Source organism: Marmota monax, unplaced genomic scaffold, assembly GCF_021218885.2.
Source record: "Marmota monax isolate L192 unplaced genomic scaffold, Marmota_monax_Labrador192_F-V1.1 WCK01_AAM20220418_F8-fsc00004, whole genome shotgun sequence".
Classification (NCBI taxonomy): domain Eukaryota; kingdom Metazoa; phylum Chordata; class Mammalia; order Rodentia; family Sciuridae; genus Marmota; species Marmota monax.
In genome coordinates, this window is record NW_026692881.1 from 13,038,179 (window position 1) to 13,056,917 (window position 18,739).

Here is an 18,739-nt window from a genome sequence, read left to right on the forward strand (position 1 = left end):
CTAGCAGGCACAAGGCCCTGGGTTCAATCTCTACCAACACACACACACACACACATTTCAACTTATTTTTAGCCCTGCCAGTGTAACTCTATGAACATTGATTCTCTGACATTACATATCAGTTTTTAAGCCTAACAAGTCACAACCAATCAGTCCTTCAAAGGTTCCTATCAATTTTTGAATTATTTCTACATCCTATTGGACCAATTCAGCCCTCTTACAAAATATTCCCCAGTCTCACCTGCCAATTTTGGTTTTCATACATTGCTTAACTTACTGGAGTTCAGGTGACCTGGAAGGTGAGAGGTGGCTTCCTAGCTTTACGTGGAGACACAGCACTCCTGAATGTGCTCTGACATAACCAAACTTTTGCTCCCTTTGGAAGCTGGAAAGGTCATACTTATCTCTTCTTCTCTAAATTCAGGTATTGAAAAAGGAAAAAAAAGAGAGCCAGATTATTCTTTATTTAAGCCCAAGAAAAAAGACTGTCTTATGTCTTTGGCCGTGAGGCCAAGCCCCTCCAGAAGAACTTTCTTGACATCATTGCCCTGAGTGGATGGGAGATACACATTCACTAGGGTGGAGAGACATTTCCAAGAAGACCCAGTTGTCTTCAGCTTTTTCATTTGGTCTCCAATGTTGTCTCGGGACCTGGCATTTCACTGATGTAGGAAAGAAGCCAGTGCACGTGAGTCAACTCAATTCAACAATAAAAATTCTCACCAAAATGGTAAGAGTGCAAAGATTGTATGACTTGGCACTCTTCCAGAAATTAGTCATTATGATATATTTTGTCTTTAATTAGCATTATGATGTTGCAAGAATAAATTCCACAAAGAAAACTAGGAAATAATTTTTACTTCTTGCCAAAATTATTGGTGAAATAAGTGTCTCTGTCCACCTGCAAGTCAGGAGCTGAGGAGGGCCATAGAATTCAGAGGATTGTGCTGCTGGGGTGGGGAGCCCAGGGAGACAGAAAGGGGTAGGGAGGGCCTTAATTCTGCATTGTTTGTGAAAAACAATTAAAATGTCTGAGCTGGGTGGATGTAATCTTAGAGACAAATCAATCCAAATTTTGGTGCTACATGAGAAAAAGGTCCCAAACACATTGTATGAGCTGACTAAGATCACTCAGCTTAACAACACCCCGGGGTTGGAGAACCACAGCTTCAAACTTCCAGTCTCAGCAGTCTCATTACAATACTGGGTCTTCCCTCCATGACAGACTGAGGAACTGCCATCAGTCACCCTGGCTGATACAATGCCTGTACAGGAATGTCTCTGGGATAATCTTAGTTTTTTTATGTTATACTTTCATATAGAAAAAGGAAAGCCACACATATTTTGTAGGTTCATAAAAATGACTTTACTTTCCATTTCATTCCAAAATAAGTTTTTGTGCATACAGCAGAAATAAATGACAGAAACACTGAACCTTATACTGTTTTTAATAGAAACAATTTGAAGTGAGGATTCTAAGCAATGGATTGTAAGTAGAATTAAAATAAATGATCCAAAATGCAAGCCATACCTTACTTAATAGGCTGCAAGGCTTTTTGACATGGATATTTCAATGCATTGCAGGATCAGAGGATGAAAACTGCCATCTCCATCTTATGAGTACAGGACAGAGGCTCTGGGAGATCAGCAGTGTGTGCTAGGGCTGAGTCACAAGTATCGAAGTCACAGCTGACTCCTCCGTAAATCCAAGGTCCTTCCCAACATGTAAGAGAAGTAAAAGTACCAGTATCCCTGGCACATCTGCTTACAAATGGCCAAATCTTCCTGTCAAGGGAACTGAACCCTAGGGACAGGGCAAAGTGGCTTTAAAAAGCAGGGGTTGGCATGTGCCATCGGTTGATAGGCTTTAATAGAACCCATTCTGTTATTCAGGAAAGGAGAACACATTTCTGACCCATCAGAGGCCCTGGGTAAAGAAAGAAATGTTTTCTAGGATACCCATGGAGCAGTCAGATGTTCCCTGGGATGCTCTGGACCGGGGTTTCCCAGAAGGATGTCTGACCTGCTCAAAGGCAATGGCCCTGAATGGGGGAGCCAGGCTGCCTAAAAACCTCCTCCAGGAAGAGAAGGTCAAAGCCTGGCCCAAGCTGGCTGACACTGTCCTGGATTTTCCTTGGAGGGCAGGTGTGTGGTACTTGGCCCATCCCTTGGTGCTCATCCCCTGGGTCCTCTTTATCTCTCTTCCTGCAAGTTTTTTTTAAATCATGATACTCCAAGGACATGAGCCTTTTCTCCACTCTGATGGAATGGATAAGCTGTCATTCCTAATAATCTTTCAGGGCCACTCCTTCCTCCCCTGCCCCTTCTTTGCCCTCCATACAAGTGCGTGCACACATACACAAAGCCTGTTGCAGAACTGCCTTCCTCAGATGCTGTCTGATCACAGACTCAGGTGGGGGTGATGTGTCTCCTTGGCCAGGTGGGTGGTAGACATCTGATGTGCTAGGAAGTCACCTTGCCCACAGTCACAGAGAACATGAAATTAGGGATGAAGGCAAAAGGAGGGGATGGGCGAAAATGGGGAGGGGAATGGAGAGGCTTTGAAAACTGGAAAAAGGAGTTGCTTAAAAGCCAGAGGGGGGTCTATTCTAGAGCAATTCCCACAAAATAGGACAGACTGATTGTTCTTTGTCCAGTTTGCTTAATGGGCCCAATACCATTCCAGGTGGTCTCTCTTTTTCCATGGGGCCTCCCTGGAGAGAGCCCTTAGCAAGATAAAATGGCAATGTTATTCTTGGGCTAAAGAATCATGTGCTGCAAGGATACTTTTTAATAAAAGAAATTATATCTTTAGCAACCACCCTTAAGGCACTAAAGGTCAAAGATGGTTGAGGAACTGTCATCAGAAGTATCATAATGTCTTATTTCTAAAATTCATCAAAGTGCCTCATCGTAAAGAAAAATCATTTTAACAAGAAATGCAAATCTCCACCAGCTTCAACATCTTGAAGGCTAAAGGTAAAAATGCCAGTCCCTGCACTTGGAATTGGGAACTTGAAAGAAAAACTGGCCTTTTCTGGTTCCGATGTAAAGACAGTATCACACCTAGATTTGAAGTTTCACCGGCTACTAAGGATACTTGGAAATATCTTTAAATGTCAACAATTTGGGGTGAAGTTCATGGGAAAAGTTTGCCATAAATATTTCAATGGTGACTTTATGACTATGGGTAACAAGTGCTGGAGATCAGCTGCTTGACTTTATCAGGCGAGCAATATGGGAAAAGGTAGGAAGGGACTAGGGAGAGAGAACTAACATTTTTAATGTCTACTAAGTGGCAAACACTTCCCTTTACTTCTTATTTAATCTTTTCAATGACCACACGAAGCAAGAACTATCATCGCCTCTTTTGCAAAGCCAAAAACGGAGGCTTGGAGAAGTTAATCAATGCCATACAGCTTGTTTGGTGGCAGGTCCTGCTCAGGAGGCCATATTCTTTCCACTGCTGTATGATGTGGTCAGGGAACGTGTGGCTCCCCATGACTTCTACCCTGAGATATTCAGAAAGAGGAACTAGCTTCCCCTTGCACAGTTCATGTAAGTTTCATTTATATTCTAACTTGTGGTTGATCTTGGCTGACCATTGGTGGACATAGAAGCCAGGTCTGATAGCTGCTGCATCTTCTTCTTCTTTTTTTGTTTTGTTTTTTTAAAGAAAAGGGATGTAAGAAAAAAATGAGAAGACAGCAAGACACTCAGAAACCAGACCCTTTTCCCCAGATCGCAAAGAAAAGCAAGTTCCCACTGGGGTCAAGAACAAGATCTACGGGGCTGTATCTGATAAACGGCAACTCACCTGGTGCTTCACTGCTTATTAAACCACAAGGTCTGAGAGTTAGAATGAATCTTATTGGAACCATCCCCTAAAGAGATAAATCAACCCCAAAGTGTTCCAGACCTATAAATAAAATTTGAAGTGGTTAAAAAGCAGCTTGGTACATCTCCTCTTCGAGCACAAATCTCTGGGTTTCAGCCGTCTTTGGCTCCTCTCTGCTCCATGATGAAGCCATATCATTCTAGACTCAGTCTGGGTATAAGCCACCAGAGTCCCCTCCTCCTCTCTCTTTCTTCAGGAGGACGATAAGTGTCAGGCAGGGGCTCCTCGCTTCCCACTACAGTCTTCACATATATGTGGGCTTCTTGTGCTCCTATTGTATTCTCATCAGTGGGTGACCTCCTAGGATTCTTGAGAGAACAGAGATTAAAAAAAAAATACACTAAAGGCTTCTGCTTCTGACCAAGATGGAGTAACAGCAGCTATATATATTTACCCTCCCACATGAAACAAACCCAAATCAGATAAAACATTTAAAATGATAGTATTCAAGACATTGGACATCAGATGAGGAAATACAGTAACCCTCGAGGGACAGAAAACAGAAAAGAAGGGTCTGTAATTGCCTGAACTTACTGCCATGGGAGGCTCTTAGGTCACTCAACACTTTTGCTTATTGTTAGCATAGTGTCTCTTATTCCGACCTTTAACTTTTAATCTGTCCCAGTCTGTGTATTTAAAGTTGGGTTTTGTGGACATCTTATAGTTGGATCTTGTTTTTATAGACAATCTAATATCTCTGCCTTTTAACTGAGGATATTTAGATAATTTACATTTAATGGGATTATTGGTATGGTTGGGGTTAAATCTATCATCTTGCTATTGGTTTTCTTTTCTTTTTTTAATATTTTATTATTTTTTAGTTGTAGTTGGACACAATACCTCCATTTCATTTATTTATTTTTATGTGGTGCTGAGGATGGAACCAAGGGCCCCACACATGTGAGGCGAGTGCTCTACTGCTGAGCCACAATCCCAGCCTCTTGCTATTGGTTTTCTATTGGTTTTATCTGTTCATGATTTCTTTTAAAATATTTTTTCTGCCTATTCCATATAGATTGTAGAAGAACTTTAATTAATTTCATGAAAAAAATCTACTAGGATTAAATTAAATTACGTTTATTATCTAGGTAATAAAGTAACCATAAATTTGTGGTGTTTGACATCTTTGTGCTACTGATTTTCCTACCCAGGAGCATGGTATATACCTGCATTATTCAGGTATTAGTGTCTTTTACTAAATTTTTATTATTTTCCATGAAAGGATTACATATTTTTGTTACATTTATTCTTCAGCATTCTATATATTTTTATTACCACTGTAAAGTGATAATTCATAAAATTACTTTTTTCTAATTGTTGCTGATCTCGAGAAATGCACATTACTTTGTACATTGATTTTTGTATCCACTGAACTTGTTCAAATATCTTGTTAATTCTAATAATTTATGTTTAGATTATTTGGCTTTTCTTTTTTCTTTTTTTTTAAAGAGAGAGAGAGAGAGAGAGAGAGAATTTTAGTATTTATTTTTTAGTTTTCGGCGGACACAACATCTTTATTTGTATGTGGTGCTGAGGATCGAACCCGGGCCGCACGCATTCCAGGCAAGCGCGCTACCGCTTGAGCCACATCCCCAGCCCTTATTTGTCTTTTCTATGTAGAAAAACATATAATCTGCAAATAATGCCAATTTTGTTTCTTCCTATTTAGTCTTATGTTTTCTGTTTTTTTCCCTAGCCTACAGTATCGACTAGGACCTAAAGTGCAATATTGGATAGAAGTGATGAGCATTCTTGATTTATATCTGGTAATCACAGAAAAAGAAAAGAATACTTTCAAAATTTTGCACTTAGGTATGATTTTTGTGTAATTATTAAAATGATGTTATTTTGCAAGTTAAGAAGTTTCTACTCTGGTTTTCTAAAAGTTCATATCAGAAGGGATTGTTGAGTTTGTTTCAAACTCTCTTCTCCCAATGAGGTGGTCACACAATATTTCTCTTTCAATTTGTCAGGGAAATAGATGATATGAAATTAATTTTCTAATAATAAATTTACTTGAACTCCAATAAAAATGCATAAAGAACCTCCTTTGTGCTTGAGCTTCATTTGGCCGCATCCCTTCCATTTGCTCATGTGTACTTTGTGCATTAGCTTGCTTACTACTGTATTAGTCATTTATAGAGATTATAATAAAAATTCTTACCTCAGCTATCTTGGGATTGTCATAGATTTCTGAAATTTCACATGGTCTCTCACTTTCCTAAATTGGTTAAAAAAAAAAAAAGTGAAGAGTCACAAGTTTTGACCATAACCACAGATTAGACTCAGTGGTCCTTAAACCTGAAAGCATATTAGAACCACTAGAAAACTTTAAAAACAAAGCAAATACATAATAAAAATGATACCTCCCTTAAAAAACTGAAGAAATGTCACTATGAGTTATTTTAAAATAATCCAGAATTATAGGGTGTGGAGAGAGAAAACAAGACTGGCCATGAGTTGATAATTGGATTCACTGTACTATTTTACTCTAGTATATGTACAATAATCCCTCTTTGTCCAAGATTTTGCTTTCCATAGTTTTAGTCACTATGACACAACAGGGCCCAAAAAATGTTAATAAAAACTTCCTAAAACAATCTAAATTTTAAATTTCTATTTTGAGCAGCATAATGAAGTCTTGGGCCATCCTGCTTTCTCCCACCTGGAAAGTAATCATCCAATCCCTTTATCCAGTGTATCCATGCCGTATATGTTACCCACCCCATGCAATTAAGAGACCACATTCACAAAACATTAATTACAACATATTATCATAATTTTTCTATTTTGTTATTAGTTATTGTTAATCTCTTACTCTAATTTATAAATCAAACTTTTTCATAGGTATATATGCATAATGTATATATGAATATGTAGGGTTCAGGATTATCCACAGTATCAAGCATCTACTGTGGAGTCTTAGAATGTATCATTCTAAGACTGGGAGCCTACTGTGTCCATAATAAAAATATAATTCTAAGGGTGGGGAGCACTACTGTGTCCATAATAAAAATATCTATTTTTTAAAGGGTCAATGCCACAGCTCTATTGTCCAGAAATTATGACTTAATTTGTTTCAGTGAATAGTAATTTTAAAGTGCACTGAAGGGTGAGAAACCATTACTTAAATAAATAATACCACCGTCACCTAGTATTTCCTACTGTGTTTAAAGTTCACATCTTGTCAACACACCTTTACATGTGATATACAGATGCTTACCATCCAAGGTGTCATTTTGTTCTTATGATTTCGTCTACTCCTTAGACTAGGATGGGTAGGGTTTTTTTTGTTTGTTTGTTTGTTTTACTGGCATTGAGGACTGAATCCAGGGCCTTGCACATGCTTGCCAATTGCTCTACCACTGAGCTATATCCCCAGCTCAGGGAGGTAATTTTTATCCTGATTTTGAATTGAACCAACCAAAGCATAGAAAATATCACTGGTCTAGGATCATAGAAATCATAGGGTGGCAGAGCCGGGATAAGAACCACGGTTTTCTATCTCCCCGTTAGTGCTTACTTAGCACTGTGAAAACAACCAGGGATGTTTATAAACAGGGTAGAATTAGAAGCGAGAGTCTATGTGATCACAACCAGGGAAGTTTGCTGGGTATCAGTCTGGGCGGCCTTTGAATTCTGCGCAATCTGGCACTCGGGCGTGGGAGGCAGATGTGCATGCTCTTGTAAACTGTGCACAGACTAGGAAACGGGCAGGTCTGTTTTGGCCTCATCCCGACCAATGACACCTCGGCACTGCTCTTCTCCCGTCTTTCCTCACCTCACCTCCGTCCTCACCTTGTGAAGCTTGTGCCCTTTTTGCCCCTCCACTTGGAAAACAAACCCACCGTACAGACACATTTGCCAAGGCAGCAAACACCCCCTCCCCAGCTCTGGAGGACACCTCATACATCCCCAAGGCCAGTGACTTCCTCAAGGGGCCTGAGAGTTGTGGGCTACTCAGCTCTGCCGGAGCACAGCGTCAGGTCTGAAGTGGGAATTGTGGCACAGCCACTCCCATCACCATGGCCTCAGGGAGCAACACTGGCTGTGGATTCTCATGCTTTTAGCCTAAAAGCAAGTTCACTGAAATACTGATTCCTGCAGCACTTCCAGACCCAAAGAATCTGGTCATCACCTCAGCGGACTCATGGCTGCTTCTTCGTCTTCTCTGATGAATCAAAGTAAGTAGTAAGGCCACCAGCAGGGCTGCAGCCACCAGGGACGGGATGCCCGCGGCTAACCCAAGAGAAGGCCCACAGTCCTGGCACAGAGAGAGAAACATGGTCAGGGAAGCCCCGAATCTTCAAGATGGAAGGAATAATTCAGCAGATCAAAAATAAAACCAAGGGCTGGGGCTGGGGCTCAGTGGTAGTGTGCTTGCCTAGTACGTGTGAGGCACTGAGTTTGATCCTCAGCACCACATAAAAATCAGTGAATTAAAAAAGGCATCGTGTCCATCTATAACTAAAAAATATGTAAATGAATGAATGAATAAACAAACAAACAAATAAAACAAAAAGCTGGTCATGGTGGCACATGCCTGTAATCAAGGAGGCTGAGGCAGGAGGATCACTAGTTCAAAGTCAGCCTCAGCTAAAGCGAGGCTCTAAGCAACTCAGTGAGACCCTGTCTCTAAATAAAACACAAAATTTTAGGTCTGGAGATGTGGCTCAGTGGTCAAGTGCCCCTGAGTTCAATCCCTGGTACCCAAAAAATTAAATTAAAAAAAAGTCTGCATGTATCATATACAAAATCAGAAGAGTAATGAAACATTATTTTTTTAAGAAGTTTGTACCCTGCATGACAAGGGACTTGCTTTCATAGGACTTGATTTACTTAGTTTAAATCAGTTGCAAGAAGAGTAATCTATGGGCTGGGGTTGTAGCTCAGTGGTAGAGTGCTCACCTCGCATGTGGAAGGCACTGGGTTCAATCCTCAGCACCACATTAAAAAAAATAAAATAAAATAAAATAAAGGCACTGTGTCCATCTACAACTAAAAAGAATTTTTTTAAGAGGGGTAACCTAGAAGAGAATGGACAACTGATCTAAACAAGAGTTTCTGTGAAAAGAAACACAAGTGTCTCCACGTAGGAAAAGCTGAGGTGCCACACAGAGCAACAATTAGACACCACATTCACCTATGAGTCTGGCAAAAAGCAAAAGCTTTTATTATGTCCCACACCATTTTGGTGTGACTTTTCAAATGTATTTATCTTAAATGCATTAGCCAGTTTTCAAATGTCCACTTCATCTGAGTGGAAAGTCGTGCTTGTAGCCACATGACTTTTTGGATTTGCAGACTTGTTTCTGGAAATACTGAAGACAATCAACAGAATCCTTATTAATGTGCTGCTTAATGAAAGTCTGGGTTCTCCTTCACTTTCTGAGGGGTATGATTCTATTATAGAACAGTTAAGTAGAAAATCATAAATACACAGGTTGATGAGTTTTCAATGAAGAACATACTCATATAACCAACATTCACACCAAGAAACAATCCTGCCAGGAGCCCCCCATATTCCCTTCATCTCCCCACATGTGAGCACTAAAATACTGAAATTTATCACCATAGATGATTTTGCCTGTTTTCAACATTGTATAGATGCAAATGTAAGGTGTGTGGTCTTTCATGTCCGGCTTCTTTTGCTCAACACTTTGTGAAATCCACCTGTGATTGTGTAGGTTCTCCCTCACTCTTTTTATTTTTTATGTTTTATTTATAGATGACAGTGGAATGCATTACAATTCTTATTGCACAAATAGAGCTCTCCCTCACTCTTGAGCTTAGAGGGTCCTAAGAATAATGGTTGAGCTAGGGTCTGGGCTTGGTGACTGTTCACATGCCAAACATTAATCCTCAAAACAAATGCACGATATGGATAGAGCATTCTTATCCCCATTTTATAAATGACCAAGCCAAGTCTGGATAATTTAAGAGTATACTTACTGCTTCTTTCCCACCTGTAACAACCGGAGAGGAAGTCTGTGTGAAACCAGAACATATTGTCAGAAAACAGTAATCTATAGACTACACCATGCAGAACAGTCTGGAGAAGCTAAAATGGTGAAGCACACTCCTTCTCTAAGTGGTCAACAACCACCGCTACCAAACAGAACCTCCCTTGACTGCTTCCCAGGTAAGAACTGAAATGAAATTTGGCTACAAAGAGGAAGAATTCAGCAATTTAGGTGGCATCTTTATTATTCACCCTGTGGATCTGCCATGGCACATTTTCACCTCAAAAAGTTTTCTCCTGTCCCTGGTCCCCACAGCCTTCCCAGGACTCTCAGCACAGCTTTGGCCTACTTGTCCCCAGATTTAGAGGGGAAGTGAGTATAAACATTCAACATTGGTGGAAGCGAGGCTCTTTAGGAAGGACTGACTTTGTTCTTGAACTGTAATGACACAAATGGCTGAGCCTGCAAATGGCCCCTACTCCTGGGGACAAGTCCATGTTGAATGAATATGTCACATGTTTCTGGTTCATTGCCACTTCACGGGGGAGCGTGCTGGATCTCATCCACTTCTGAGCTGCTTCAGACAAGAGTCTTGCCTTGATCAATAAATCTCAGGGAACAAAGGTCTACCTGAGCAACTCAACCTGCGACTATACTGTGTGTTTTCAGGTGGGATTAAGAGCACAGGTCTGGGATCCCCGTGATCTCCACTCAAGCTCCACGGCCTCGTTTCTCCCTCTATAAAACAGGGACAGTGCTAGCTACCTCTAGGGTTGTTCCAGGGATCACAGGGGTACCAGAAGTTTGAGCTTTTGTCTATCTCTTAAGCTTTGCAAAGCTCTGCTCAGATCTGTTCTTTATTTAATCCTCTCAACAGTCTCAATGGGTACAATGGAGATCTGGGGATTTTCAATAGCTATTATCTCCAATTTACAAAAAAAAAAAAAAGAAACAGAGAAATTATGGGACTTGCCAAAGGCTCCACAGATAATCATAAATCTAATCTGAACATGGATGTTTGAATTCCAAGCTCAGGCCTCTTTCCCAGGGAGCCCACCTTAGAGGAGGAATTTGATAACCAGGAACGGATACTTGGTACTTAAGTGATTACACTTCTGTCTGAACACACTCTTCCCACTCCCATATTGCACTAACCCTGCATCTGCCTAAGGCATTTCATTTCTAAAGGTGGTCAGAAAAGTCAGCCATCGTTTCAGGTAGACATCTACCTTCTGATTACAGAAATCTACTTGGGGTGGCTTTAGCAATAAAAAAGGGGGGCAGGTTTAAATAAGGATGCAGAAGTGCCTTGTGAAGCCCCAGTTGGCTTCTTCAGAGACTGAACTTGTCAGATGAACCCACCCCTCTCTACCTCTCCTAGTAGTATGGCCTCTGGCCTGTGCCCTTCTTGGCCTGTTTGCTTTCTCTGTCTCTCTCCAGATGGAATTTTCTGCTCTTATGCATACCTGATAATTGCCAGGCTGTCAAACACTTTTCCATGTTGATTAATTTATTCTTCACAACAGCTAGTGAGGCAAGATCATAACGATCCCGTTTTACAGAAGAGGCAACTGAGGCACAGAGAAATGAAGCAACTTGTGTGAAGTCACAAAACTCTAGGGGATAGACTCAGGTGGTTTGGTTCTAGGACCCTTGCTGGTGCTACCCTGCCTCCAAGGTCAAATGTAACACTCCAACCCAGTTTTTCATACCTGAGAGTTCAGAATGGCATCAGAGTCTGACTTGCCTATGCAGCCCTGTTTCAAACTCCCCATGGAGAAGTTCTGATCAGGTAACCACCTCCCCCACTTCCTCGTGCACTGGCATTCCCAGCACCAAAGAGAAACATCACTGCTGTAGGATGACCTACTGCCCTGGCTTTCCAGAGGCTGCCTGGGATGCAGGTCACTTGGTGCAAAAGCTGATGGTCTTATAGACCAGTGAGCTCTTAACCAAGAAGCTTCTCCAAAAGGTGAAGGCTGTCACCCTAAAGGCCTTTGTCTTCCCCCACTCACCCCTACTGAACCAAGCAAAGGCTTCCCTACAATATCCCACCGATGGGTCAAGCCAGGATAAGGCAAAACCTGGAGCTTCTCTAGACCTGCTGGGTCCCAGCAGCCAGGGGGAAAGTTGTAGGAGTGTCCAAGATTTCTACAGGTAAAGGGAGGGATGGAGAAACCTGTCCACCTACAACAGGCAGAGGCCGAAGCACTGAGGCAGGGCAGGTCAAGGCCCAGAAAAAAGGGACCCCCACCCAGGAGGGGGCAGTCAGCCGGACACAAACTGGTGGGCACCAGAAGTTCAGCAGTAAGTTATCACGGTCCAACCATCTGCCACTCCGTAGAGCTACGCCCCCATGTTACAGCCCAAATGAGTACCATCTTAGAAGTCCTCTTTGAATAACCACCTAACTCATCAGAAAATCTTGGCACAGTCAAACCACTAAAAAACTGGGCCTGGAAGAGGCCTCAGTCGATCATGGCACAGTGCTGATCAGAAAATAAGCCTGGCTGTTAGTGTCACCCCTGCACTGCACGAGGACAGAAGCCAGGAGATCAACTGTAGATTGAAACTGTCCACCTTCAACAATCAAAAAAACCCTCTATTTTGACTTACAACTAAGTGTCATGATCAAGAGCCTGAGCATGTTCATTACGGACCTAAACATTCTTCTTCCAGAATACATACTGAGGAAATCATCTTAAATGCAGACAAGCATATAATGATGCTAATCACCAAATCACTCCCAATTTATGAAATACTTTACTTGAAGAAATAATATATGCCTACCCTCAATTATAGTTGTGAAGACTGACAGAAAACATTTAAAGACATAATATTATATGGTGAGTAAGAACACACTAGTACAAAGACAACAAAAGTCAAAATGTAGGTGAAGTCCCTAAAGAGTGGGAAAGGGTCACACCCATGGGTTCTGTTGATTAGAATTAAGGGTGGGAGGAGGTTTCTATTATAATTTCTGTATTGAAAACATTGCTCTCAGCACCCCTCAGCTGTTCTCCAGTGCCTCTGACTAACTCATCCCTCTACACAAGGTACGTGGGAGGAGTTTTGGAGTTCCCTGTGTCAATTCAGCCTTGACCTTCGCTGTGTTTGAAGATTGGTGAACAGGGGGGCTGTACTTACTGTGTTAGCCGGCAGTGTGAAGTTAAGTGAAAAACTCTGCAAGAGAGAAGAAATATTAACCCTGGCAGGAACCATCAGCAAGCTCCTGACTCCTCAAGCTCCCCACCGCTGGTGGACTCCCCAAGAATGTATGGATTCCATACAGCAGCTCGGGAGCCCCAGAGGCAGGAGGGGAGCAGGGGAGCTGAGGTCAACAGGAACCCTTCCCTCAGATTGTCAGTCTCCCCACCCCTACTCCTCTAGGTTGCCAACCAGATTAGGGGACCAGCCAGGGAGGATCTGGCCCAGGATCCCTGATCCACGAGGGCAGTAGTAACATCACTCGAAATTCAGAAAGGTGCTACAATTTTTTCCCCAAGAATTTCTTTCAGGGAAAGAACTATGGGAATTTAGAGCAGAAGATAAGCCCCCAAGAGGCATGTTCTAACACCTGATCCTAAACCACCGTCCCTGGAGAGTTAACTGAGAAAGACTGGCTTTCATTTTGCCAAGTCAAGGGAGAGGTTCTGGGCTGTGGAGCCGAACTGGTCAGGACAGCAGAGGAGAAGCTCACCCCCCTCCACCCCCACCCCCACTCAGCACCCAGTTTCACCCATCCCCATGTGTGGAATCAGTGTTTAAAGATTGCAAGCTCAGGGGGCACTAAATACCCTGCCCCGGTGCCCACTTATCTGGGTCAGGCTCTGCTCAAGCTACCCGTGGCTCCTTTCTCCTCCCTGTCCCCATTCTGTCACTTAGTTTGGGCTCATTGGTGTGTCTTCCAGGCTGCTCTTTACCAAGTCCCTTCCTGTCTGACAATGGGTGGACCCTGCTCTGACTCAACAGATGACACTTTCTGGCCCTGGTTGTCCTGGGCTGCAGAGGCCTTGTTTCACTTTCTGGAATTTCCGTCCCCTGAGTCTTGCTATCTGATTAACGACCCCATGGCCGGGCCTCCTTCAGCCCCAGCCTCCCTGTCCACCAGGGCTCAGCCTGCGCTCCAGTTCTTGATCTACTGTAGTCCCCCAAGAATAGGTTCTCTCATTCTAAGAACAACACGTTTGCTAAGTTTTAACATTAAATGTTATCCAAAAATAGAAATATTGTGAAATATTAAAGAATCCCAAAGGATCCTAATATTTTGGACCCAAAGTGCCTCAAAGGACATTTTATATCTCATAACCCCATTTTATAGAAGAGACTGAGACCCAGGGGCTCATTAGAAATTATCTTATAGAAAAATGAGAACAGTTAGAGCTTCACTCTGAAAACAGGCTAGTGAGCTTGGTCCATGTGACCGTGATCTGAACTGAGAGATGGTTAGAGCAGATAGTCCCCCCAGCAAAACTCATTTTGGCTAATAGGTGGGTTGGAATTCAGATGAATTACTGAATGTGAATCAAAATCATCTTCCGTGAATCAAAAGTGTTTTGAGCACCCACAACATATACTCTCTCTTGCTCAGCCTCCAACATTGTCCTTCAATTAAGATGGTCTCATCCAAGGCTGGGGTTGTGGCTCAGTGCCTAGCATGTTTAAGGCACTGGGCTCCATCCTCAGCACCACATATAAATAAATAAATAATGGATAGATAGATAAATAAATAAATAAAGGTATTGTGTCCATCTATATCTAAAAAAAAATAGTTAAACAAACAAACAAAAAAAGCTCAAATGCTTCAGTGGCCACTCTGCCCACTGCTCTGTCTCTTAGCAACAGGGGACCTTCATGCTACAGAGAAGGAAATCAAGGCTCAAGAATGTAATGGGTTGCCTGAGTCTACACAACTCATCAGCTGCTACCAGAACCAGGGTCTTCCACCACACAGCTTCCCGATAACTCCTGTGGTTTCTGCAGATGAACGGCAGGCACTATAGACCTCTTCTTCTGGGACACCCTTAAAGCAAGGGATCACCTGGGCCTCAGGTCACGAATCTCTGGCTCTGGGGATCTAACCACTGTTCTTCATGCTATCACCAAACGGGCTGGCTACAAGGCATTGAACGCAGCTGCCCCAAGCTGATCTCATCAGTGGGTGCTGGGCTCTGAAGTCAGCAGGCCCAGGACAAAGCTTCCTTTGCGGGGAGGACAGAGGAGGGGAGACAGCAACAAGCAGGCTTTTGCATGTGTTGTTTATCAACATGTGGATGACGATGATTTTGGCCGATTTCAGAAAGACATTCACATTTTGTAGAAACAGAACAGTGCTCTCATGGAGAGAAAAACATGCTGCAGTGCCTTTTAGAGCTGCAGCTGAGTGGGATGAGGCAACTCTGGACTCAGAGCCACCTGATCGGGTTCAAATCCTGTCTCTGCCACTTAATGGCTATATGATCTTGGATACATCACTTGGGCCTCTATTCCCTAGCAGCAAATTCATTCTCCCAGCTTTTCCATCCTCAAAATGGGATACTGTTAACTTGCCCTGCCCACTTCACAGTGTAAACATAAGGGATATAATGTCTGTGGCAGCTCCTTCCATGTACTTCCATGTAGTACATGAGGGATCCTGTGGTGCCATGTTCCTTTAGGCCTGGCCAGCAGAGTTAGGGTGGGGAAGCCCTTCGGGAAATTCTTATTAGATGGAACTGTAAGTATGAAGTTGCAAAATTCAAAGTGCCAGCCCTTCTTGCCTTGTGCTGAGCAGTGTATCCTAGCTACAGGGGGATTCCAAAGGAGGATGCTGTCCTTCACTAGGAGTTTGCTGCTTGTGAGGGGAAGAGAGGAAGATGAGGCAATCACTCACAGGCATTGAGGGTATGCTGGTGTTGGACACTGCTCTCACAACCTCCCCACGAGGGGAGTACTGTTATCCCTACATCACAGGTGAGGACATTGAGACAAGATGGGTTTCTGGAGGTCGCCGGCTTGTAGGCAATAGATCAGGTTAGACTACAGGTCTTCCTAACTCTAAGTCTAAATTTAACTCCTCTGAATAATCCCCCATCCTTGTTTTTAGATTCTACAAAAGTGAGATCATGTGGTGTTTTTCTTTTTTGTGTCTGGCTTATTTCCTTTAGTGTAATGTTCAGGGCCAATCTGGTTGTGGCCAATAGCAGGATCTCCTCCTTTTTAGATGGATGGAGAGTCCCGTGTAAGGAAGTAGCAGCTTGAGCTAAAGCTGACCCAAAGATCTCCTCCTTCTTAAAGGCTGAATAATATTCCATTCTAGACACACACACACACACACACACACACACACGTGCACACACACCAGTTTCTTCAGCCATTCATCTGTTGACAGACACCCAGGTTGTTTCCATAATTCTTCAATAAAGAAATCAAAGGCCTCTTCTGTTTTCTCTCCCAACTTAGCAAACTTCACTTGATTCAACCAAATTCCTATCATAAATCAATAAGAAAGGTGGGAAGCTTCAGATGGAACTTAGGAACACACATGTTGCTGATAACATAGCAGAGGGAGGACAGAACAAACAAGAAAGATAAAATCATTGATGAGACCCCTGGCTTCCCCAGGAAGGAAACAGAGCTGAGACATCCACTCCCCATCCTTGTAAGAAATAAATAAAAATAAATAAATAAAAATATCAAACTTAAAGATGAGATCAGCTATTGTTAGATAAGAATGTTGGGGAATAATTAGTATTCCATAGATAGGAAAATAATTAAAACCCAAGCCCTTCATTGTGCTGAGGGTTCAGTTATAGTTGATTGAATTAGGAGACCAGCACCTTAAGGCCTGAGAATTAGTTTTTATGGAGAGAAAGGAAGGTTAGGCTAAGAGGCCAGCACCCACTCACCATTGCCGATAGCCTCCCAGGATCTTCTCCAAACACTGGCCTTACTGCCTCGGGTCTCCCATCTGTAGGAACATCCAGCTGGGAGTGCTGGGGAGGCAGGGCGAGGTGGTTCCAAGAGAGCCGGGGCCACGCCATTTATGGGCAGGGGAGTAGCCAAGCCCTGGGCCCGTCCCTTGGGAAAGATGGGCTCCTGTTCCCTGGCCACTATCAATGGCCGGGGCCCTCCATCCTCTTTGTCTGTATTTTCTGTTCTTCTTACTATCCAGGCAGCTTCTTCAATCTCAGCAAAGACACCACAGCTGGCCTGAGAGCTTGGTGGCTCCTGCGGCTGCCAGCTCTTTAGAAACAATGGGTGACACGGGCTGAGGCTGGCCGCTCTGTCCCCAGCTGACAGGCATCTGCATGGACCATGTTCCTGGCCATGAGGGAGTCCCGTGCTACCAGCTTGAGCTGAGGACGCCTGCGGGGTGGGTGCTGGAGCCACCCTGAGGCAGGCCTGTGGCTGCCAGTGAAGGACACACTCAGTCATCAGTGAGTTTGGCTTCTTGGCCTCCTGTCCTCACATTTCCCAGTGGGACCCCCCTCTAGTTGAGGAAGCTGTGGATTCAGGTGGCTTTCAGTAGCCCTGAATTTGCTTCCTTAAGATGGTGAGTGAGTTGCCAACAAAACCAGAATTGCAACCAATGGTCAACCAACGGGTCACTTAAATGGAAACCACCCTGTGAGGAGCAAAGAGGGGCGTAAGGAGAGAGCAAGTGAAGTGACCCGCGGTCATAGCTTTAGACAACTCTGGAGATGACCTTCAAGTTGCACATGGAAAACGAGAAGAGGCCTACACGTGAGGGCTGAGGGGAGCCCCAGGCACGGGGCACAGCAAAGGCAAAGCTCCACGGTCTCCATGTGTCACGGAAGGGGAAGTAGGCCAGCGCAGCCAACAGAAACCTCGGAGCACCCTGGAAAGAGGGTAAGGGCAAATGAGTGAGCCTGAGGCCCGAGGACTAGACATGGCGGGGTGCGGGGGGGATTTTTATTCTGAGGGCAGCAGGAAGCTTTTTGAGGGTTTCATGTGAGCGCATGAACCCAGTGATACCAACAAAGCTCACCCTGGCTTCTCCTTGGAGCATGGATCACAGGGACAAGAGTGGAAGCAGGAGACTGGCTGGAATGGGCTTGTGAGCTGTTTTGGAGGTTAAGGCAGCGAGAGCTGATGATGGGGAAATCTGAGGCAGGGGAGGAGAGAATGTGAGGGAAAGGGCAGAACAAAGCCAGCTCCCGGGCTTGGGGCTTGACTGATGGGGCTCGAGGCACAGTTTGCTTAGGGTCAGTCGTGCTACTGGGAAAGCAGATTTGGATGGGGGAACCCAAGCTCCACATCGGGTGCTATAACCTTAATAGTTCTGAGGCAGCCAGGTGGAGGTGCTGACTGGGCAATGAGATAAAGGGGGTCTGGGACCGAAGATGTCCATTTGGTGGCGGCCTGTGGATGGGTTTAAAGCTGCAGGTGGGCAGAGCAGAGGACCAGAATAGAGACCCAGGGCTGCGGACATTTTAGGGGCCTGGTAGAGGAGGCATAGTCAGCAAGAAAGGCTGCATGAGAGGAAAATCCGAGGTCTGGGGTCACAGAAAATGCCTGTTTCAAGAAGAGGGGGTGGCAGCTGACTGTACCAGTCGCTGCCTAGGAAAGGTTGGAGCAGCCATCTGCTTCTCAGTTGGTGGCTGCTAGTGACTCTGAGGAGGACGATTAGTGGCATGATGGAGGGGGCCAGGTTATCTTGGAACTAGGTGGGTTTTCCATCCTGGTTACACACCTGAATCACCTGGGAGGCTTATAAAAACCCTGGTGCCTGGGTCCGACTTCAGAGACTAATTGAAATGCCCAGAATGAAATAAGGGCATCCTCAGGGGACACAATGAACAGTCAGGGCTCAGTCACCTCTGAGGGGCCAGGCATGGGACACAGTATTGAACAAGAGCAATGTGGTCTCTGCCTC

At 43.9% G+C, this 18,739-nt stretch overlaps 1 protein-coding gene across 1 annotated transcript; it reads right to left on the bottom strand.

Annotated features, from left to right (window-relative positions):
* Positions 1–1,328: 1,328 nt before the first annotated feature.
* Opalin (oligodendrocytic myelin paranodal and inner loop protein) lies at positions 1,329–17,100 on the bottom strand. Its single transcript, XM_058581161.1, has 6 exons — positions 16,749–17,100; positions 13,009–13,044; positions 9,851–9,886; positions 8,037–8,162; positions 6,063–6,119; positions 1,329–4,206 (listed from the first exon to the last, which is right to left on the bottom strand). Exons 1-6 carry the CDS (start codon positions 16,881–16,883, stop codon positions 4,033–4,035), a joined length of 564 nt encoding a protein of 187 aa, XP_058437144.1. The 5' UTR covers positions 16,884–17,100; the 3' UTR covers positions 1,329–4,032.
* Between the last annotated feature and the right edge of the window lie 1,639 nt (positions 17,101–18,739).